General features: G+C 45.3%; 4 protein-coding genes and 1 long non-coding RNA gene across 5 annotated transcripts in view; 2 read left to right on the top strand and 3 right to left on the bottom strand.

The window, feature by feature from the left end:
* The window catches only part of LOC138948397 (uncharacterized), a 319,572-nt gene that overhangs the window by 116,005 nt on the left and 181,050 nt on the right, over positions 1-22,517 (bottom strand). The window lies entirely within an intron of this gene.
* Positions 1-22,517, bottom strand: part of LOC138948394 (uncharacterized) — a 290,382-nt gene that overhangs the window by 227,681 nt on the left and 40,184 nt on the right. The gene's annotated exons all lie outside the window — the stretch shown is intronic.
* Positions 1,819-20,876, top strand: LOC138948379 (cytosolic beta-glucosidase-like). The gene is made up of 9 exons (XM_070319910.1): positions 1,819-1,925; positions 10,217-10,329; positions 12,958-13,088; positions 13,851-14,111; positions 14,864-15,050; positions 16,155-16,388; positions 17,746-17,872; positions 18,646-18,830; positions 20,259-20,876. Exons 2-9 carry the CDS (start codon positions 10,239-10,241, stop codon positions 20,447-20,449), a joined length of 1,407 nt encoding a protein of 468 aa, XP_070176011.1. The 5' UTR covers positions 1,819-1,925; positions 10,217-10,238; the 3' UTR covers positions 20,450-20,876.
* On the top strand, positions 3,136-5,978 carry LOC138948376 (uncharacterized). The gene is made up of 3 exons (XM_070319908.1): positions 3,136-3,622; positions 3,768-3,863; positions 4,475-5,978. The coding sequence occupies exons 1-3, from the start codon at positions 3,217-3,219 to the stop codon at positions 5,704-5,706; spliced, it is 1,734 nt and encodes a 577-aa protein (XP_070176009.1). The 5' UTR covers positions 3,136-3,216; the 3' UTR covers positions 5,707-5,978.
* LOC138948378 (uncharacterized) lies at positions 6,122-9,609 on the bottom strand. Its single transcript, XM_070319909.1, has 4 exons — positions 8,946-9,609; positions 8,627-8,782; positions 8,311-8,428; positions 6,122-7,691 (listed from the first exon to the last, which is right to left on the bottom strand). The coding sequence occupies exons 1-4, from the start codon at positions 9,503-9,505 to the stop codon at positions 6,813-6,815; spliced, it is 1,713 nt and encodes a 570-aa protein (XP_070176010.1). The 5' UTR covers positions 9,506-9,609; the 3' UTR covers positions 6,122-6,812.

Below are 22,517 nucleotides of genomic sequence, written 5' to 3'. Positions count from 1 at the left end.
TGACCGTTTTTACCCCGCCATTTAGGAGGAAGCATGCTGGGTATTTTTCGTGTTTATATAACCCACCGAACTCTGACATGGATTACAGAATATTTTCCGTGCGCACTTGGTTTGTGCTTGCGTGTACACACGAAGGGGGAAAAGCCACTAGCAGGTCTGCACATAAGATCGGAAAAATCTCCACACTTAACCCACCAGGCGGCCGCGACCGGGATTCGAACCCTCGACCTTCCGATTAAGAGGCCGACGTCTTACCACCCCGCCACAGCGCCCGTCTTACCCACACCGTTGATGTTTGATATGTGAACAAGTGAATGGATGGCACTGTTCATATAAAAGCGTGGGTAGATCTGAGACAGTGAGGCTGGCCGTGGGTTGATCTGAGACAGTGAGGCTGGCCGTGGGCAGATCTGAGACAGTGAGGCTGGCCGTGGGTAGATCTGAGACAGTGAGGCTGGCCGTGGGTAGATCTGAGACAGTGAGGCTGGCCGTGGGTAGATCTGAGACAGTGAGGCTGGCCGTGGGTAGATCTGAGACAGTGAGGCTGGCCGTGGGTAGATCTGAGACAGTGAGGCTGGCCGTGGGCAGATCTGAGACAGTGAGGCTGGCCGTGGGTAGATCTGAGACAGTGAGGCTGGCCGTGGGTAGATCTGAGACAGTGAGGCTGGCCGTGGGTAGATCTGAGACAGTGAGGCTGGCCGTAGGTAGATCTGAGACAGTGAGGCTGGCCGTGGGTAGATCTGAGACAGTGAGGCTGGCCGTGGGTAGATCTGAGACAGTGAGGCTGGCCGTGGGTAGATCTGAGACAGTGAGGCTGGCCGTTTTCACGTTAAGGAGTGTGCCTTTTGAAGAAAAAATGTCAAGTAATGCACAACTACACAGTGACAGCTTGCGTCGGTACAGCTGCACGCCCTGTTTTTCAAAAGATCAATCAATCAATCAATATGAGGCTTATATCGCGCGTATTCCGTGGGTACAGTTCTAAGCGCAGGGATTTAAAAAAAAATTATGCAATTTATATCGCGCACATATTCAAGGCGCAGGAATTTATTTATGCCGTGTGAGATGGAATTTGTTTTACACAATACATCACGCATTCACATCGGCCAGCAGATCGCAGCCATTTCGGCGCATATCCTACTTTTCACGGCCTATTATTCCAAGTCACACGGGTATTTTGGTGGACATTTTTATCTATGCCTATACAATTTTGCCAGGAAAGACCCTTTTGTCAATCGTGGGATCTTTAACGTGCACCCCCAATGTAGTGTACACGAAGAGTGTTCATCAGAACGCCAGTCTCGCGCAATGTCACGGAATACGACATGTAACGACCGCCTTGGTTACTGGAAGAGGTAGAACAGGAAGAGCAGAATAAAGAAAGAGATAGGCTACATACGAAAATGAGAGACAATTAAGAAAAGAACAAAACAGAACAAATAAAAACGGTACGAAAATGAAACGTAGGACAAGAAGAGCAAACAAGAAACAATGAAGGAAAGAAAGATATATACCGAAATAAAAGACAAGAAAAATAGATTAAAAAAGAGAGAGAACAATAAAGAAAGAAAGAAGAAGAGAGAGAGAGAGAGAGAGAGAGAGAGAGAGAGAGAGAGAGAGAGAGAGAGAGAGAGAGAGAGAGAGAGAGAGAGAGAGAGAGAGAGAGAGAGAGAGAGAGAGAGAGAAACAAATAATAATCTCAATAAATCAAAATGTAGTGTTGTCGCATCGGGAAAAACTTATCGCTGAGCTAACTCCACGCGTTTGTCTTGACGTTGCGAAGATGTGTTGATTTGAAACTGTGTAATTTGCTGTGTGGCGTGATACGGCGGGTGTGCGAGCTCAGTGAGCAAACCTGCATTCAGTGCAGCGTTGATTCACACTCGCGTCGACACGAACCCTGCATTGGATCGATACCTCTCAAGGTAAGGTGTGTGTGTGTGTGTGTGTGTGTGTGTGTGTGTGTGTGTGTGTGTGTGTGTGTGTGTATATATGTGGGTGTGGGTGTGTGTGTGTGTTTGTTTGTGTGTGTGTGTGTGTGTGTGTGTGTGTGTGTGTGTGTGTGTGTGTGTGTGTGTGTGTGAAAAACATCGATCCCAAGGACACATGTTGTAACTTTTCAAAGCAGTTACATTCAAACAAAGCTCCATCCACATTAAACTGAGCGGGAATCATCGAAGATCCCCGCAACTTCATTGCAATGTCGAAAAAGACCTCACAATGTCACCGCAGATCTATAGTTGGTTTTGGTTTTGTGTCACAGCAAAGAAACAAAGAAAATCTCCGGCTTTTATTGCACACTGAAAAATTGTTCAGTTAGCGGGTTATTAAAATATATTTCTTTGAGGTTGCAAGGCAATGGCATCGCTGAGATGTACTCCGTCGAAAACACGACACAGGTTAGAAATTGACCGCATTTGGGCGCTTTTTACGGCCAAAATAGGGTGACCTTTTTGACGGGGTTATTGAAAAATCACTTCGGCCGGGGACAGGTCTAAAATCCTGTGTAGAGTGCCAAATCATACATCATTCAAAAGAGCAAAGCATGTTATTTATTCTGACCGGCATGGTCTAGGGTAAGTCATAGATATAAATAGACAGTATCTGTCTATCATATCTATGGGTAAGTGTATTCCATTCCTTCCATACTCTGTCATCTACACTTGCTTGAAAAAAAGGCAATTTTGAGTCTGTTTTGCACAAACGACCTGCGAGATTTGTAGAAGTCAAAACAACAACTTACAGTCCAGCCTCTCAGTTTTCGTTCCATGCAATTTGTTTGTCTGTACGTATAGACTGAGGGGTGCCCCGAAATGATTTGTAAGCACAACATTCACATACTTCCAAAACGCCATTGAAAAACTCGTCCACGTGCGTTTTAGATCTATTTACTTGGGTGACTAAAATTGTCGTACCTGCCAAAGGCCGCTTCGCGTAACAAAATGACTACCAGAGTCGCAAGGCTCGGGATATTTTGTTTACAAAAAAGTCACATTTCGTTGTTCTAGTCCGAATGATAATGAAGATATGGCGAGTTGAAAACGCCGATTCTTTCGCCAGAAACACGTCTGTTTCCATACCGGAAAGAAGGAATGGACTGAGAGCTACTATAAGCACGGCGCCGTGCGCACAATAGGCCTCTTTCCGCGGCCTTGAGAGTTGACCTTCCACTTCCGCTTTCGGGCAAAGTTTCGTGGCGGGCGGCCACGGTAAGAGATGGTCAACAAAACGTGTGCGTATGGACTGTGCAAAAGCGACTCAAGGCATTATGGCCGGCCGAAGATGGAAGGAGTCGCTTTCATTTATTTTCCTCAGCCAAGAAAGGATAAAGAGAAATGTAAACGGTGGGTGAGAGCGTGCGGCCGGCCAGCAGAAGGCGCCGGTTGTTTCACCGAGGATTCCGTGACGAAAGACACCTATATTTGTTCCAAACATTTTGTAGGGGGGAATGGACCAACGCCAATTCATCCTGATCCAGTACCAGCTCTGGCATCAGAAGTGGAAAAAATAGCATTTGAAAAGAAAAAAAAGCGGCCATGCCCTAAAGAACGACAGTATGCCAGAGCTTCTGGCAGCAAGAAACCGGCCAGATCAAACCCGTCTGCAGTGCTCACACCGACAGGTCAGGCTTTTATTTTTCTGTATTAATTTCATAACTGTTTACTAGCATGCTAGGTTAGTCCACATTTGCGAGTTAATGGCAGTTTATTTGGGGTATTTCATATTGCATGATGTTTATGGTTGTTCTTTGTTTTGTTTGTTTTCAGAATCTGTGGTGACTGGTAGGCCTACTGCCAGTGACATCGGTGTTTCTAGCAGCAAGAAGTCCAGATCTGAATCATCTGCAGTGCTTTCACCGACAGGTCAGGATTATATGGCATCTATTATTTGTCTGTGTTTGTTTGTAGGCCTGTACAAATTAGTATGCTCAAATGGGGCCGTCAAATAGTTAGTGATTTTCAAGAAAACCCATGATCAACACAGATTAGCCTAGGACTAACCTTTCCGAGGAGAAAAACAAAGTCAAACTGTCCTCTTTTTGGCTCACGTAAGTGTAGCCTATGCGATGCTAACTTTTGTCTGTCTGTGCGTGCGTGCGTGCGTATGTATGTATCATTGTATGTATGTATGTGTGTGTGTATGTCTGTGGTATTTTGAGCGGGCCGAGACAGTGGCAGTCGTGTCCCTGTAAGTAGGCTACATGCAGACAGACAGATCTAGATCTAGTGTCGCGCTTTCTTGCACAGTGTCACCAGATGCTTACTGTGTGTGTGTGTATGTTTGACGGAGTGATTGAGTTTGTGTTACTGTTTGTCGATTTCTTACGTGAGCCTTGAAGGCTTCGCCTCTTGTTTTTTTTTACTGTAAACTGCCGCTGCGATTGTGCACTGTGGCAAGTCAGTGTCAGTTCGGTCAATAGGCCTAGTCATATTGCATGATATTCATAGTTGTTCTTTGTTTTGTGTGTGTTCAGAACCTGTGGTGACCAGTAATACCAGTGCCACTGCTGGACAAGGGGAGCAAGTAAGTGATGTCACGTCATACCAGGAACAGAATGTCACACCAACCAAGGAGCCCATCAACAGAGCAGCTCCAAGGACACCATTTCTCTTGCGACACGTGCTGCAAAGGGAACCAAACCTCAAGAAGCAGCTGATGACAACAACAGGAACACAGACCGACCTGACATCTTCACCGAGATTTAGTGCAGGCGATGTTGTTTTTAATGAACTCAGCGATGACGATCTCATGGGCAGTCTCAAACAGCTGAAAAGGACCTTGTTCAAAGCTAGCGTGTTCAGGGATGACCAGACGTGTAAATTTTACACGGGTCTGACTGTGGTGGGTTTTGGACTTATTCTTAACTTTGTCAGTAATGTTGCCTCCAGGATGACATACTGGAGGGGTGAAGAGACTGGCCCTGATGGCGTTGTCCCCAACCGCCGAGACCAGACGGGGACACAGAGACTTCTGACTTTAAAGGAAGAACTTCTTGTTGTCTTGGTGCGTCTTCGACGTGCACTAGAGGTAAACATGCTGAGTGACTTGATGGGTGTGTCCTCATCATTGGTAAGCAGGATTTTCATTACGTGGATTCATATGCTATCACGGGAACTTTGCTTTCTGATCAAATGGCCAACACGAGCACGTGTTCTTTCCAGACTGCCTCGAGCATTTAGATTTTTCCCCAAAACACGTGTGATTATTGATTGCACAGAGTTTCAGCTTCAGAAACCCTCACTACCTTCGGTGCAGAGAAAAACTTATTCCAGTTACAAACACAGGAATACCGCTAAGTGTCTTGTTGGCGTTACACCGCGTGGGGCATTTAGTTTTGTGTCTGATATATGGACAGGGTCCATATCTGACAGAAAAATTGTTGAGATGTCTGGTTTTCTGGAGATGCTAGAGGCTGGAGATGATGTAATGGCCGACAGGGGTTTTCTAATTAGGGACCTTGTCACGCTGCGTAAAGCCACCCTAAACATCCCACCCTTTGCTCATGGCAGACAAATGGCAAAATCAGCAGTGACAAAAACGCGTAGGATAGCTGCTGTTCGAATCCACGTAGAGCGGGCCATCGGCCGTCTTAAGCAGTTTCGGCTTCTTAGCGAGACCATTCCAGCACCCCTGAATCCTCTGGTCCACATGTGTGTCACTGTAGCTGCGGCTTTGTGTAATCTTGAGAAACCACTGTGTCGGTAAAATCAGAAGCGTTGTCTGGAAAGCACACTAGACTTTGATCATGCACCAGAACCAGTAGCCGTGACTCGTACCCAGACAAAATATACTGGAGCCCAGCCTTGAAACGTACTACATGTACAGTGAAACCTGTGAACAGCACACCTACGAATAGCAACAATCCTGTGAATAACAACATGTCCATGTGGACAGATTTTTGCCCTGGTTTTCGGTCCAAGAGTCCCTGTGATGCAGTTGTAAAGTGCTTTATTGTGAACTATTTTTTGTGTTTAGGCTGGCAACAACAAAAAAATAGGTGTGGTTACGGTAACATAGCCAAAAAAATAGGGTAGGAAGGTAGGCAATCACTTTTTTTTTTAAACTTTTTTTTCTAATGTGTACAAATTAAACCTACTTGACAGGGAAATAAGTGTGCGACTCGGGCGCTTACGCTTTCATTGCGTTTTCTGCACTCGTTTTCTTGTGTGTGTGTTTTTTTTTTTTTACAAATGTAATAAAAAGTTGTAGGGTCGGCCCCTAAAAATAGGGTAGGTCGGGTTACCGTAACCACACTTTTTTTTTTTTTTAGGCCTTATATTAATCTATGCTTTCAGTTTTAACTTTAGTTAAGAGTACAGTGTATTGCGCTATATTAAATGGTGTATTATTAAATTCGGATCAGATTAAATACTCAAAAAATAATTAAAAAAAAGCAAACCATCACTTGTTTGTTTTCTGTAAAATGTATTGCATACTCAGGTCAGTATTTCAGATGTACACATGCATAAACAAAATCTACGACTAAACACTCTTTCACTGCTTACGCTACACTACATAATGATACATTTATCGCTACAATGGAGTTTTCATGGTTTTTTTTACCAAATCACACAAACAAAAACAGCGAAATACATAGTAAAATTAGTGTGATGCTGTTGTGCAGCTCACAGGGAGCTTTATTTACTTTCTGCTGCAGAGACTGAATAAAGCACAACCAGCAGTGTGCTCAACAATCAAGTCTATAATTATAGTGAATCTGAATGCAAACACCGCTCAAAAAGAACAATAATCAATTCATTTTCTTCATGAATGCAATCATTACCAAGGGTTACACAGACTGGTCACAAATTTCAGGCTTTAACACACAATAATGCAGGGCAAATTTGGGATTTGTAAAAATCTTCTGCCTTCCGGACAAATTCCACAGCAAACTTCTCACTGTACTGCACAGGAACAATGATAATCCCTTTTGTTGTGTAAATCACCAAATCACACTCACTCAGACCATACACGAACAGCTGTGTTTGTATTTGGTGAAAGTACTGAGACCTTTCATTGAGACTCCAGCTCCCATTGTCTACGTTCAGCTCGCAACCTCTCTGCCTTGCGGCATCTTTGGGTGACAGCTCTCTTAGTGCATACGGACATTTGATTTCTATCAACTTCTCACTGTGACCAGTACAAGAGCATGATACAAGACCATCTACTGAGCATCCCAAGAAGGGTTTTCTACTGGAAATCTGTAACCCTCTTTCACTGAGTGTAAAGTTTTTATGCTTTTTTTTCTCCACGCGACAATAGTGCTCTCTTGCTTTTTTCTCTTTCTTCCTTCCCCAAGCCAAAGCTGGAGTGTCAAAGTCTGTCCGTTTCCCCAGGATGTGATCTACTAATTTTGTACAGTCCGTGTCGGGCTTCCCACACAGGGTGGTGTGTCTAGAACAGACGCGCTTCATGTCGGAGGCAGTCACACGGCCCTGCCTCATAACGTACCACAGCGGATTGTTATTCTGTCCGCGAGTTGCTTTCTCAATCCGCTGCAGCGTCTCTTGCTCTGAACGCAGAGCATCAACAACACAATCAAAGTCACGATCTGTGTCGCCTTGTGAAGTGATATCCTTGGTCCTTGCTGCAACAGAATGCTGCAGAAGCTGTTCATCTGCATCAGTGGTCTCACTTGGATCCTGGCTACTGTCAACCAAGCACTCTAGCACTGCAGCATCGGGCAGCTCCTGCGAGACAACAGAATACACAAATATAATTTATATTATATTTTTAATTGTTTAAAATAACTGTGGAACAAACAACAGTATAGTCACAAACCCTGCAGTACCAGTAATAACCATGTTCCAACCCTTCAACACCCCCCCAAAAAAAACCAGAAGCAAACAACATCAACATGCACTAATATTACAAAAGTTACAACTAGTATTACTAAACAAGCCTTGTAACCAATTATAGTCAATTTTGTAGCATTAATAGTAATACGAGCAAAAGTGCTTCATAACAAAAGTCAAACCCCTTCTTTATCCTCTGTAAACGTCATGTGTCTCAGATTACCTCCCTTCACAGCCTAATTTACCCATTAGGCGTCATACTCATAGCCCTCAAACATGTTCTCAGATTTGATTTTAGACCCGTGGAATGCTGGGTAGGAAATTTTTACCTCAGTTTTAGAGAATGTTAAAAATAGTGATGGGAATCACCCTCTGTTTGGCTGACGTAACTTCTACCACCACACGTTTAAAAACTGAAGCCCGTTTCATACTTTTGTGATGATGCTCTTTTGTACGAGTGAATCCAATATGTTGTCTGCTTCGCCTGACAACATAACTAGAGATGCAACTGTACCTTGGAAAGTAATTCAGCAAACAAGGCTTCCTTCTCAGCAGTATGCACTCTGTCTTCATAAGCCCGTGGATCAAAGTTGTCTGCAGACGGAAGCTTACGAGGAACTCTGTTATCATACCTGCAAGTAAGGAAAATGAATGTGTATATGTGTACATGTATGCATTTACTTTCTTCACCTTCCTATATTATGCATACATAACATACATGTGCAAATGTTTAAGCTAACCAGTGTCTGTCTGCACACAGCAACCAGCCACGCTTTACAAAACCACAATGTGACTAAAACACAAAGGATGTTATTATTATATTAACCTACCTGGCTTTAATCTGGGGCAGCATGTTCAGTCTTTCAGCTTCTTCACAGGCAGTGTTGCGCCTCACCCAGACAGCAGGTCCATCTGTGACTGACTTCACCTCATGGTCTTCTATAGCATACAAAGCTGCTGCAATATGTCTGCATGCACCATCAGATCTGCACAATGAAATGGAAAATATAATTTAACCATTTTACAATGTTGATGTTCTATTTATTGTTTTTAATTTTAGCAGCGTAATGTTAAATCATTACAGTAACTTGAGTAGATCTATTCAGTACAATGAAGGCTGCTACAAGATCAGTAGAGTAGGCTACATACCCTGCAGGACACTGACAATAAGCCATGTGGATGTCCCCATCACGATCAGCGATGATCCACAGCTTGTATGCATCTGTCAAGATGTAGGTCTTCTGTCGTTGAGTAGGCTTTACACGGGACTGGTAGCAGCAAAATCTTTCGTTGTTCCAGCACTTGAGTTCCAAAACATGGCCATCGTGAAAAAGTCTGTAATCTTCGTAGCTTTTGTACGCCTTTGTCGCTTTCTTATCGAAGTCAGTCCTGCTGTCGATCAGATAGTTGAAAACGTCGATCAGGCCTATCATTGGTGTCGAACTAAAATCATCAGAAAACGGTAGCGTGAAGGGGTCAAGAACCGGAAAATTCAAGCCCTGTAGACTTGATTTGACCTGGCTGGCCACGTCAACGTTGGACGAATCAGGGTCAGTTTCAAGCGATAATCCGCTGGCGCAGGTGGCAAGTCGGACCAAAGATTGTTTGCAATAACCCGTGGCACTAATCCCTCTTGCTTTGAGGTATTCCCGAAGAGATTCACAGTTTAATTTAGAAAAGTCCCGTCCACTGTCGCTATGAGCAGCCATTGTTTTCGGGAAGACTTTTGCCCGAAGTTAGGGGAAATAACTCACAACTTATACTTTTTTTAGGGCTGTGTTGTCTCCCATTTAGTTGCGGCAAAGGGCCTATTGACCGAATGATGTTATTCACACAATACCATCTGGCGATCTCTAAAAACCCATTTAAAAACAAACAAGTTGACATTTAATGAAACAATTTACTGAAATCAAGAAGTATCTTAGTTCTAGCAGTGCAAATTGGGCATCCCCTGGCGAATGCACACTGGACCGTGCGTATACGCCTGTGATACGCCGTCGCAATCAAGGCAAGTAACTATATGAGTATAAACATTAGCAAGAACTGCAACTTCAATACACTCGTAACACCTTAACAAAACATCGCAGCGAACAACTGACTCCGATGCAATATCCGCTCGATATGACCTGATTTATTTCCGAAATATACACATCGAAGCTACGATTTGTTGTTGCAATGATCGCTTGTTTCGATTGATAGCCGACAACGTGCTTCGCCTGAAGTCGTGTGAGTTTGGAAAACACGCGTTTTCAGTGATGTACAGGCATCTAATCGAGCGGACACTGCATAACATACACACCGGATTCAGTTGATCTCTGCGCTTGCCTGTTTTAACTGGTCGACAACGTGTGAATGTTCTACTCACTAAAAGTGGGTGCACACATGGCTATGGGAATACCTTTACCTTTACTGCACTATAGTTCAAAGAGCCCTTGAGACAAGATGGCGGCAGGAAAACGTCCCTTCCCGTCAGGCTTTGTGTGGGGCACAGCCACCGCCGCCTATCAGATTGAAGGTGCCTGGAATGAAGGGGGTAAGTGTGTGTGTGTGTGTGTGTGTGTGTGTGTTTGTGTGTGTGTGTGTGTGTTTGTGTGTGTGTGTTTGTGTGTGTGTGGGTGTGGGTGTGTAAGTGTGTGTGTGTGTTTGTGTGTGTGTGTTTGTGTGCGTGTGTGTGTGTGTGTGTTTGTGTGTGTGTGTGTGTGTCTATGTCTGTCTGTCTGTGTGTGTGTGTGTGTGTTTGTGTGTGTGTGTTTGTGTGTGTGTTTGTGTGTGTGTGTCTATGTCTGTCTGTGTGTGTGTGTGTGTGTATGTGTGTGTGAGAGTGTGTGTGTGTGTGGCAATTTCCAGAAAACTACCGGACAGAATTACGAACATGATTTCTTCCATATAATATTTCAATATGTTTTGTTTTTGTTTTTTCTTCTCCTTTTGTTTGCCAAAAAATGTGTTTGATTACGTCCGATGTGCAAAAAGAATTGAGGCCGCACTGTGGCGACCGCATTCTTTAATCTAATTTATTACAATTATTGTCAAACAGTTGTCGACCCTGTAACAACTCAGGTATTGCATTGAAACTTAAACATTGAATGGTGTATTTATACATCAACATTTACGCCTGAAATTGGAAGTTCAAAAGCAGACAGAAAATTATTGTAATTGTACATGTCATTGATTTGTGAATCCAAACATATATAGATAATATGTTCTTAATTGATAAATAATGCGCATATTGAAAGAAAATCGGTTTGGTGCAAATAGGGTTCAATGCACACCAGGTCATACCGTCGCCCCTCTGATCTGTGTCTTCAGTTTTCAGTCTGTTTCAGCCGATCACTAACTCAATGTTTTGATATCGCTTTAACGAATACATAATGCAGAAGAGAATGCTTAATTGTCCAAGGTTGAACATTTCTTTTGACAGTTGTGGTTAAGAAACATTTACTCAAATCAAGCACACCCGACACACGCATCTATAAATCAAATCAACGACATCTAGTTTGTGTGGGATGGGGTCGAGTTTGTGTGGGATGGGGTCGAGTTTGTGTGGGATGGGGTCGAGTTTGTGTGGGTTGGGGTCGAGTTTGTGTGGGATGGGGTAGAGTTTGTGTGGGTTGGGGTAGAGTGTGTGTGGGTTGGGGTCGAGTTTGTGTGGGTTGGGGTCGAGTTTGTGTGGGATGGGGTCGAGTTTGTGTGGGATGGGGTTGAGTTTGTGTGGGATGGGGTCGAGTTTGTGTGGGTTGGTGTAGAGTTTGTGTGGGATGGGGTTGAGTTTGTGTGGGTTGGGGTCGAGTTTGTGTGGGTTGGTGTAGAGTTTGTGTGGGATGGGGTCGAGTTTGTGTGGGTTGGGGTCGAGTTTGTGTGGGTTGGTGTAGAGTTTGTGTGGGATGGGGTCGAGTTTGTGTGGGTTGGTGTAGAGTTTGTGTGGGATGGGGTCGAGTTTGTGTGGGATGGGGTGGAGTTTGTGTGGGTTGGGGTCGAGTTTGTGTGGGTTGGGGTCGAGTTTGTGTGGGTTGGGGTCGAGTTTGTGTGGGTTGGGGTTGAGTGTGTGTGGGTTGGTGTAGAGTTTGTGTGGGATGGGGTCGAGTTTGTGTGGGTTGGGGTCGAGTTTGTGTGGGATGGGGTCGAGTTTGTGTGGGTTGGGGTCGAGTTTGTGTGGGATGGGGTCGAGTTTGTGTGAGTTGGGGTCGAGTTTGTGTGGGATGGGGTCGAGTTTGTGTGGGATGGGGTCGAGTTTGTGTGGGTTGGGGTCGAGTGTGTGTGGGTTGGGGTCGAGTTTGTGTGGGTTGGGGTCGAGTGTGTGTGGGTTGGGGTGGAGTTTGTGTGGGTTGGGGTCGAGTTTGTGTGGGATGGGGTCGAGTTTGTGTGGGATGGGGTCGAGTTTGTGTGGGATGGGGTCGAGTTTGTGTGGGATGGGGTCGAGTTTGTGTGGGTTGGGGTGGAGTTTGTGTGGGATGGGGTTGAGTTTGTGTGGGATGGGGTCGAGTGTGTGTGGGTTGGGGTGGAGTTTGTGTGGGTTGGGGTCGAGTTTGTGTGGGATGGGGTCGAGTGTGTGTGGGTTGGGGTGGAGTTTGTGTGGGTTGGGGTCGAGTTTGTGTGGGATGGGGTCGAGTGTGTGTGGGTTGGGGTGGAGTTTGTGTGGGTTGGGGTCGAGTTTGTGTGGGATGGGGTCGAGTTTGTGTGGGATGGGGTCGAGTGTGTGTGGGATGGGGTCAAGTTTGTGTGGGATGGGGTCGAGTTTGTGTGGGATGGGGTCGAGTTTGTGTGGGATGGGGTCGAGTTTGTGTGGGTTGGGGTCGAGTTTGTGTGGGATGGGGTCGAGTTTGTGTGGGTTGGGGTCGAGTGTGTGTGGGATGGGGTCGAGTTTGTGTGGGTTGGGGTCGAGTTTGTGTGGGTTGGGGTCGAGTTTGTGTGGGATGGGGTCGAGTGTGTGTGGGATGGGGTCGAGTTTGTGTGGGATGGGGTCGAGTTTGTGTGGGATGGGGTCGAGTGTGTGTGGGTTGGGGTCGAGTGTGTGTGGGTTGGGGTTGAGGGAGTTGGGTGCGGGTCTTTGTCCTTTCGTTCGCATTTCAAAAAACCACTCGTGTCAATCTGGTATCACACCGCAAACCGTGTAGTATTTCTATCTATTCAATGTGTTGATAACTGGGTGAGTGACTTCCAGGTAAAAGCCGGAGTATCTGGGACGCCTTCACCCAGACAGACGGTCACGTGACGGACGGCAACACGGGGGACGTGGCCTGTGACTCCTATCACCTGTATGAACAGGACGTCGCTCTCATGAAACAGCTCGGGGTGAGTAAGGTTAAAATCATAAAAGTGTCCCGGTAATAACTCAATTTGCATTATCTATGTGTATGTGTTTGTGCCTGTCATGTCTGCGTGGGTGCAGGTGAACCCTTACCAAATGCCCCCCATAACGTGTGGGTATATGTGTACTCCAACCGGATATCCCTGTCTTGTCTGGGTACATATGAACTCTTACTGAAGAACCATGTTATGTGCAGGTACATGTGTACTCCTATATAATGTACCTGTCATACCAGGGTACAAGCAAACTATTACCGAATGTCCTTGTCATGTTTGGGTAAAGATAAACACTACCGGATGACCCATTTATGTTTGGGTATCCTGTCAAATCTGAGTACAGGTGAACTCTTACTGGATGTCCCTGTCCTGTCTGTGTACATGTGAACTCTTACCAGATGTCGCTGTCATGTCGATCTGGGCACAGGTGGACGCGCTTACCGGATGTCGTTGTCATGTCTGAGGACAGGTCAACTCTTACCGAATAACCCAGTCATATCTGGGTACAGGTGGACTCTTATCGGATGTTCCTGTCATGTCTGTGAACACGCGACATGTTATTAACGAATATTCTTGCTGTCTTGGTACATGTGAACTTTTACCGGATGTCGCTGTCATCTGTGTGTACAGGTGAACTCTTACCGGTTGTCCCCGTCATGTATTGGTACACATGACCTCTTAATGAAAACCCCGTTTATGTTTGGGTACATGTGACCTCCCAATGAATGTCCCGTTCATGTCTGGGTACAGGTGAACTCTTACCGGATGTCGCTTTCATGGCCGCGGATCATTCCGGACCCTCTGACCGGTCAAGTCAACCCGGAGGGCGTGGCCTACTACAACAAGGTGATTGACAGCTTGCTGGCCAATGGGATCACGCCGTGTGTGACGCTGTACCACTGGGACCCCCCCCTGGTGTTGGAGGAGGAGGTGGGGGGCTGGGCCTCGGAGCGCATCATCCCCTTCTTCCTCCACTACGCTGAGGCCTGCTTCACGGCTTTTGGCGACAGGGTGAGGTGTGATTTTGAATCGATACAGAAGAAAATGCTCGCTTTTGTCCCCAAGTCAAGAGGTCGATTAATAACAATTAAAGATGGGAACAAGGGACTGCAGGTGAGAGGGAATAGAACAAGATGATACCAATACAGACAAAGACGTGGTTGTCATCTCAAGTCAAGATGATACCAATACAGACAAAGAAGTGGTTGTCATCTCAAGTCAAGATGATACCAATACAGACAAAGAAGTGGTTGTCATCTCAAGTCAAGATGATACCAATACAGACAAAGAAGTGGTTGTCATCTCAAGTCAAGATGATACCAATACAGACAAAGAAGTGGTTGTCATCTCAAGTCAAGATGATACCAATACAGACAAAGAAGTGGTTGTCATCTCAAGTCAAGATGATACCAATACAGACAAAGAAGTGGTTGTCATCTCAAGTCAAGATGATACCAATACAGACAAAGAAGTGGTTGTTATCTCAAGTCAAGATGTTGAAAAGTACAAGAAAAACCAAAAAAAGGGCGTTTAAAAGAATTCGTGAGTTTTTGTTTATTTTTCACGTCAAGATGTCGATTAGAAGAGATACAGCAGAAATGCAGTTACAAAAAATTCGTGTTTGCCTCAAGTCAAAATGACGAGTAATAGTCAAGTCATACTGAGAAAAGAGCGCGAAAAGAGTGTGTTGTTTTCTCAAGTCAAGATGTCGATTATTATAGCAATACAGACACAATGCGGTAAAGAACTCGTTGTGGTTTCAGGTGAAAATGTGGATAACATTCAACGAGCCAAGCATCTTCATCTACTTTGGCTATGTCCTTGGCTACCACGCGCCAGGCCGGAAGGACCTAGCGGAAGTTGGCCCCTACGCATGCGTGCACAACGTCGTGCGTGCGCATGCCCAGGTGTACCGGCTGTACGAAAAGAATTTCAAGAGTACCCAAAACGGTACGGTTTCTACAAATCGAGTTACTGGTTTCAGCGATGCATTCTTGTTTTCCTTGGTGGGTTTTTGTTGTTACGAATTTTAAATCTGGGGAATAATAGTGGGTGGGGTGGGGGGGATGGGCTCAATTTTGCAATGGACCACAACCAACTAAGCGAATTTGAGAACGGATGAGGAACAGAAATGTATGATGGCTGAGAAATGTATTTGAGACAGTGACAAAAGGTCAGGTGTCATGTCTACTGTCCCGAATGACACACGATTGCTGACATTTCACCATTGCCAACAGAATAAACAAATAAGAAATAGGTAGAAAATGAATGTGAAAACTGACTTTAATTGTTGATCAGTATTTTCTATACCACTAACAAATAATCTACTTGCACATAGCTGTTTGGCAAATGTATGTTGCATGGGACACACTGACATGAAAGTGGAAGATGTTTTTCCCTCTAGAGAAACTACATATCAAGTTACACTTTTTGTGCTCTTCCATTCCAGTTGGCAATCAATTGTTAACGCATGTTATTAGAAAAAATAGAACGAAAACAGATTAGATAGAATGAAAAATGTACTGGTGATGTCATTTGGGACATACTGACATGAAAACGTCACCTTTTGGCATTGTCTCATTTGTGTCCCAAGATCGTACAATCTCGTGATGTTTTCGTTATTTGATCCCACCGGTACGCTGGTGGTGTCAGAGGTGGAGGCAAGATTGTGCATCTGCCTTCGTCTGTCGTTAACAAGACGTTATTCGGAAATGGTTCTGAGTAGTTTGTATGGGTTGTGAAAGAGTGAATATGTTTGCATTTAGTGAGTCAAACTTGTTCACGTAACAAAATAGGCCAATCACTAGCGAGGGGTGTGTCTGAAACACGTGGACACGGAGCACGTGTGGAAAGCTTTCCTCAATAAAACAAAGAGCATTAACTCTTTGACAACCAATACAAGCTCCATCGAGCTATTTCCGAACTACGCCTATTATCGACAAAGGGAGGACGTGTTGAAAGAACCTCAAGAAAAGCAAGAGTGTTAACAGTTTCACAGAACATACAAACCAGTTATTTCCGAACATCGTCTGTTGGTCCATGCCAATCTTTCAGGCAAGGTAGGCCTGTCACTCAACAGCGACTGGGCGGAGCCACGTGACCCAGACAACCCAGAGAGCGTGAAGGCAGCAGACCGCTACATGCAGTTCCGCCTAGGTATCTACGCCCACCCCATCTTTGTGGACGGAGACTACCCGCCCTCCCTGAAGCGCCGCCTGGCGGACAGAGCCAAGGGGGGAGAGAATCGTCTGCCTCAGTTCACTGAGGAGGAGAAGGCCTACATGAAAGGTAGGACCCTGACTGACTGACTGACTGACTGACAAGTTGATTATTACGTTGTGTTTGGACCAATTGGCCTATGTTGGGACAGGTATTGTTTCTACATTGGGGTGTGCACGTTAAAGATCCCACGATTGACAAAAGGGTCTTTCTTGGCAAAATTGTATTGGCATAGATAAAAATGTCCACCAAAATACCCGTGTGACTTGGAATAATAGGCCGTGAAAAGTAGGATATGCGCCGAAATGGCTGCGATCTGCTGGCCGATGTGAATGCGTGATGTATTGTGTAAAAAAAAAATTCCATCTCACACGGCATAAACAAATCCCTGCGCCTTGAATATGTGCGCGATATAAATTTAAATCCCTGCGCTTAGAACTGTACCCACGAAATACGCGCGATATAAGCCTCATATTGATTGATTGATTGATTGATTAATTCGCTGAAGATATGGTGTGATACTGCTGATAGAACAAGCCCACTGCAGCTGTCTTCTATCACGCCTGCATTAGGCTTGTCTCGTCAAAGTATCGAGATACGATCATGATGATGAGAGACGAGATGTGATCCATGCGTGTCTTCGTGTTTTTCAAGCCCTGAGACTTTTGCTGTGAGCTTAGGATCTTTTTGTGCGCACACGGGTGTGTTAAGACACCGATGAACGTTTGCGCAAAGTTGACCCCAAGAAATAAATCATCACAGGTAAGACACTTGTGCGATGTGCACAGGGCGGAGGGCCCCAAAGGGTTTAAAATCGTGATCGTGATTGGCGTTTTTTGACCTTTCTGTGACCGTGATTGCCGAAATTTCCATTTCTGTGATCGTGATGGGACTTTGCCCGTGATCCGTGATGACACAAACATCAAGTCTCGTGATCGTGATCGTCATTTGTTTTCGTGATCGTGATGGGCATTATTGCAACGCACTTTATTTTCAACGTACATTTTTCACAGCTGTATCACTCTACGATCCTCTATTCGTCAAGGTGTTTGTGATCGTGAAAACAAAAATCAAGGTAACTGTGATCGTGAAAGCTAAAATTTCCCTTCCCGTGATCGTGATGATACCCCTCCTTTGGGGCCCTCAGGGCGGGTAGGGGTTGCAGAGAATCTGAAGGCATCTTACGCTGCTGTTGCAAAATGTTTTATCAAAGAATTCAGGCACAGTAATGACTGTTTGTACCATTGAGAAAATAAATATTAAAACATCGTTTTACTCTGGATCAATATTTGATAGCCATTGTTTCATTTATGTTGATAAAAAAAATTGCATGACTTATTATCCGACTTTAACAAAAAGTTAAGGCGGCACTGTGGCGACCACAATCATATTCATTGACTTGCTGGACTACTTTCTCCCCCTGCAGGGTCGTCGGACTTTTTCGGTCTGAACTACTACACCACTCGTTACGCCGTGGCGGGGACGAAGGAGGATGAAGCGAGCTACGCGGGGGACTGTAACTTTGAGGAACACACTGACCCGCAGTGGACACGGTCAGTACAACATAGCAACAAGAAGTTATTTTGCCATAATAGCGCAGCGGGTGTGAAGGCATTACACTAAAACCCCATTTTGGTGTGTGACAGTTATTATGCCCAAACCCCGTAACGGCGTGTAATGTTATCATGCCATAACCCCTTAAGGGTTCGAATCCCAGGTTCGGCAAGCGAGTATTTTCTTAGAGTCAAACGTTAAACTCGAACAGTCAGTCAATTAGTCCAATAACGGTGTGTGTTGTTTTTACAGTGGTAGCCTACCTACGATGAAGGGGCACACTTGCGACCAGGCTCAAATGTCCCTACATTTGAGGTTACCTGTCATGACAGGTATATTGTGGTGACGATTATAAAGACCAGAGGAAAGCAGGTGCTTTTTCTTGGGGAGAAGAGGGTTTTTGTCTTATTACAGGTGTCCCAGATCGCAGGCACCATTCATTGTGTGCACAAACTCCATAACGGTGTGTAATGTTAATATTCCAGAAAGCATATTGGAAACTCACAACAGGAAGAAAAATAATCCAACCCCACACAAAAACAAAAAACAAAAACAAACTACAAATCAGGCAATCAATCAAACAAACAAACAAACAGACACACACACACACACACACACACACACACACACACACACACACACACACACACACACAAACACACACACACACAAACACACACACACACACACACAAACACACACACACACACACACACACACACACACACACAAACAACAAGCACGATGATCAACATGTGACGTCCACTTTCAGCGGTCAGTCAGTGTGGCTGTACTCAGTGCCATGGGGACTCCGGAAGTTGCTGGACTACATCCGGGTCAACTACGGGTCACCGGTGGTGTACGTGACTGAGAACGGCTTCTCCGACCCCCCAGGGACCCTGGAGGACACCGCCAGACAAACCTACATCAAGGACCACCTCACTGCCGTGCATCAAGGTACATCATGCTGCCTCTTGCTCTGTCTGTTTGTCCCTCTCTTGCTCTGTCTGTCTGCCTGCATCACTCTCGAGCTGTCTCTGTGAATCTTGATCTGTCCATCAGTTTCTTGCTCTGTCTGTTTGTCCCTCTCTTGCTCTGTCTGTCTGCCTGCATCACTCTCGAGCTGTCTCTGTGAATCTTGATCTGTCCATCAGTTTCTTGCTCTGTCTGGCTGTCACTCTCTTGCTCTGTCTGTCTGCCTGCATCACTCTCGATCTGTCTGTCTGAATCTTGATCTGTCCATCAGTTTCTTGCTCTGTCTGGCTGTCACTCTCTTGCTCTGTCTGTCTGCCTGCATCACTCTCGAGCTGTCTCTGTGAATCTTGATCTGTCCATCAGTTTCTTGCTCTGTCTGTCTGTCCCTCTCTTGCTCTGTCTGTCCGCCTGCATCACTCTCGAGCTGTCTCTGTGAATCTTGATCTGTCCATCAGTTTCTTGCTCTGTCTGGCTGTCCCTCTCTTGCTCTGTCTGTCCGCCTGCATCACTCTCGATCTGTCTGTCTGAATCTTGATCTGTCCATCAGTTTCTTGCTCTGTCTGGCTGTCCCTCTCTTGCTCTGTCTGTCCGCCTGCACCACTCTCGATCTGTCTGTCTGAATCTTGATCTGTCCATCAGTTTCTTGCTCTGTCTGGCTGTCCCTCTCTTGCTCTGTCTGTCCGCCTGCATCACTCTCGATCTGTCTGTCTAAATCTTGATCTGTCCATCAGTTTCTTGCTCTGTCTGTCTGTCCCTCTCTTGCTCTGTCTGTCCGTCTTCATGACTCTCGATCTGTCTGACTGAATCTTGATCTGTCCATCAGTTTCTTGCTCAGTCTGTCTGTCCTTCTCTTGCTCTGTCTGTCCGCCTGCATCACTCTCGATCTGTCTGTCTGAATCTTGATCTGTCCATCAGTTTCTTGCTCTGTCTGTCTGTCCCTCTCTTGCTCTGTCTGTCCGCCTGCATCACTCTCGATCTGTCTGTCTGAATCTTGATCTGTCCATCAGTTTCTTGCTCAGCCTGTCTGTCCTTCTCTATGTCTGTTTGGATTTTGTCATCGTAACTAGTAACTAGTAAGTCCCGCGCCAGACAGAACTCAAGGATAACTGTAATGCCATGCATCAAGTTATGTACAGCGTACAACTTGTGTCTGTCCGTACGTCTTTTGCTCGATCTGGCCGTCTTGTTAGTCCGTCCGTCTTTTGCTCGATCTGGCCGTCTTGTTAGTCCGTCCGTCTTTTGCTCGGTCCGTTGCCCTGTCTGTCTGTCGCACCTACTTGAACCTACTGGGTTTTTTTAACCGGAAGTAGTAAACCCCGAGATGGTCAAACTTTTTGAAAAAGACAGCACAGTCTCGGTAAAAGATACCCCCATGCGAACCTTATTTGCATTGCACTCTTTGTTGCCCAGCCGTCACGGAGGACCACGTGGATGTGCGAGGCTACTATTGCTGGACTCTGCTGGACAACTTTGAGTGGGCGGAGGGATACAACGAGCGATTCGGCCTCTTCCACGTCGACTTCACGCATCCGCAGCGCAAGAGGACCGCCAAAGAGTCCGTGCGCTTTTTCAAAGAGATCACCTCTTCCAACAGCGTGTGACTGACTGTTTGTGTCAAGGTCACTGTTTGACTTTGTCAAGGTCACTGTAGTTGTCATTGTTTGACCTTTTCAATGTGTTGTACTTGTCGCTGTGTGACCTTGTCAAGGTTAACGTTGTTGTCGCTGTTTGACTTTGTCAAGGTCATTGTACTTGTCACAGTGCGGTAAGCAGAAATAGTCGCTAATTTCAGCATTGGAAATTAAGTGTGTGCATGACTTTCGATGGTTACTTGACCATCGCGCTTTTGATTACTTATTGATGAAACAGCAAGACATATATCACTGTCATTTGGTATCTAGGTGTTTTTTGTGGTCGACGTTCCAGGACCTTGTCAATAAAACACACATCTCTTCAAGCTGCAGTGTGTACTTTGTTTTCAGCTAGTACATATAGTCAGATAGGGATTTAGAGAGAGGAGTGTGCGTGCGGGTTTGGGGTCCTCGAAAACGGTGATGTCAATTACATGAACAAAATATTTAATATAGCGAAACAAAAAGCGTTGGTTATATCAAATGAGTTGACACACACACACACACACACACACACACACACACACACACACACACACACACACACACACACACACACACACACACACACATGGACACACACACACACACGCTCACACCCACCGACCCACACACACACACATATACACACACATACAGATATATATGTATATAAACACACACACACACACATATACACACACACACACAGATATATACACACACTCACATACTCACACACACACACACACACAAACATACACGATCACACACACACACACAAACACGCACACACACACGCACACACGCACGCACACACAAACACACACAAACACACACACACACACACACACACACACCAATGATTCCCATATTGATGACAAAGAGGACGGACGCCGCCACCCTGACTGTCTGGTTGAACCGTCTCTCCAGGTACTGTGAGGATGACAAAAAAACAATAGAGTGGTTAGGATTGGAAGTTGCTTTTATGATCATGCTTCCTGTCGGTGGTACAAACTCCGGTTTATGGAATGATCACTGTATTTGGAAATGTTGCCATTAATAAAGGGTTGCAACACAAACAATACTGACCTCACTACCTTACTCGTTCGATAAAACAAAAACAAAACAAGATTCAGACTTTATTTGCATGCACTCTTCTTGACTCTTTGCAGGGATTGGCTTGGGCGTCGGTCATCGGTCTTTTGCCATGTTAAATTCGGAACAGACCGACACACATGGGTCTGAAAGCGGACAAACACTCAAGTCCTTAATGGCTCAAAACCGTAGGACTTTTAATATTAATTTTAACACATGGGTCTCAACCCGTCAACTGACCGATAGACATGCAGCAGAGTCAGTCAGCTCGTCGTATTTTTGTCTGCTGTCTTGTATTTTCTTTTGTTTTCCCCTTCCTTACTCCGCAGCATGAATATTGTGTCCTCAGACCTTTTATTCCTCTTCATATAAGACCATTGGAAAATAAACAAGAAAATGAAGAAAAGAATTGAATTTTCCTCTTATTTGTACATTGTGAACAACTTTCAGACGTTTCTCCTCACTGCCGTAATGCACAATTGCTGCAGTCCCGTGGTGGAAGGAAAGGTTTTTTTCTTGACTGATTGGTTTGCAAAATGACTGATTGATTCATGGCTGAGTCAGTCAATGGACCTCTAGTGGACAACACCCAAGCCAATCCCTGTCTTTGTTTGTGTTGCTGTTTTGTGTGGCTGGTTCTAGGGGTGGTTCCTGAAGTCCCACCCCCACTCTCCCCGTCCCCCATACCCGGGAAATATACCTCTTTTTTTCTCAAAGAGAGATCCACAATACCTTCATTACATGCTAAATTCCAAAAGCTGCTGGGGGGCTGTGCCAACCAGACCCCCACTTCCTCCCCCCCCCAGCCCGCCCGCCTGGCCAGCCCCTGTACCTCTGCCTCATGTTTAAAGCCTCTCCCTCTCAAACACTATGGATAATACACTAGGTCCAGCCCTGAAATTACTTACCTCGTACGCGCTGGCGAGATTGAGGTTGTGGTAGAAAGGTAGAAACACGTGGT

This window comes from Littorina saxatilis, linkage group LG15, assembly GCF_037325665.1.
Source record: "Littorina saxatilis isolate snail1 linkage group LG15, US_GU_Lsax_2.0, whole genome shotgun sequence".
Taxonomy (NCBI): domain Eukaryota; kingdom Metazoa; phylum Mollusca; class Gastropoda; order Littorinimorpha; family Littorinidae; genus Littorina; species Littorina saxatilis.
This window is presented reverse-complemented; position numbering and strand designations above follow the sequence as displayed.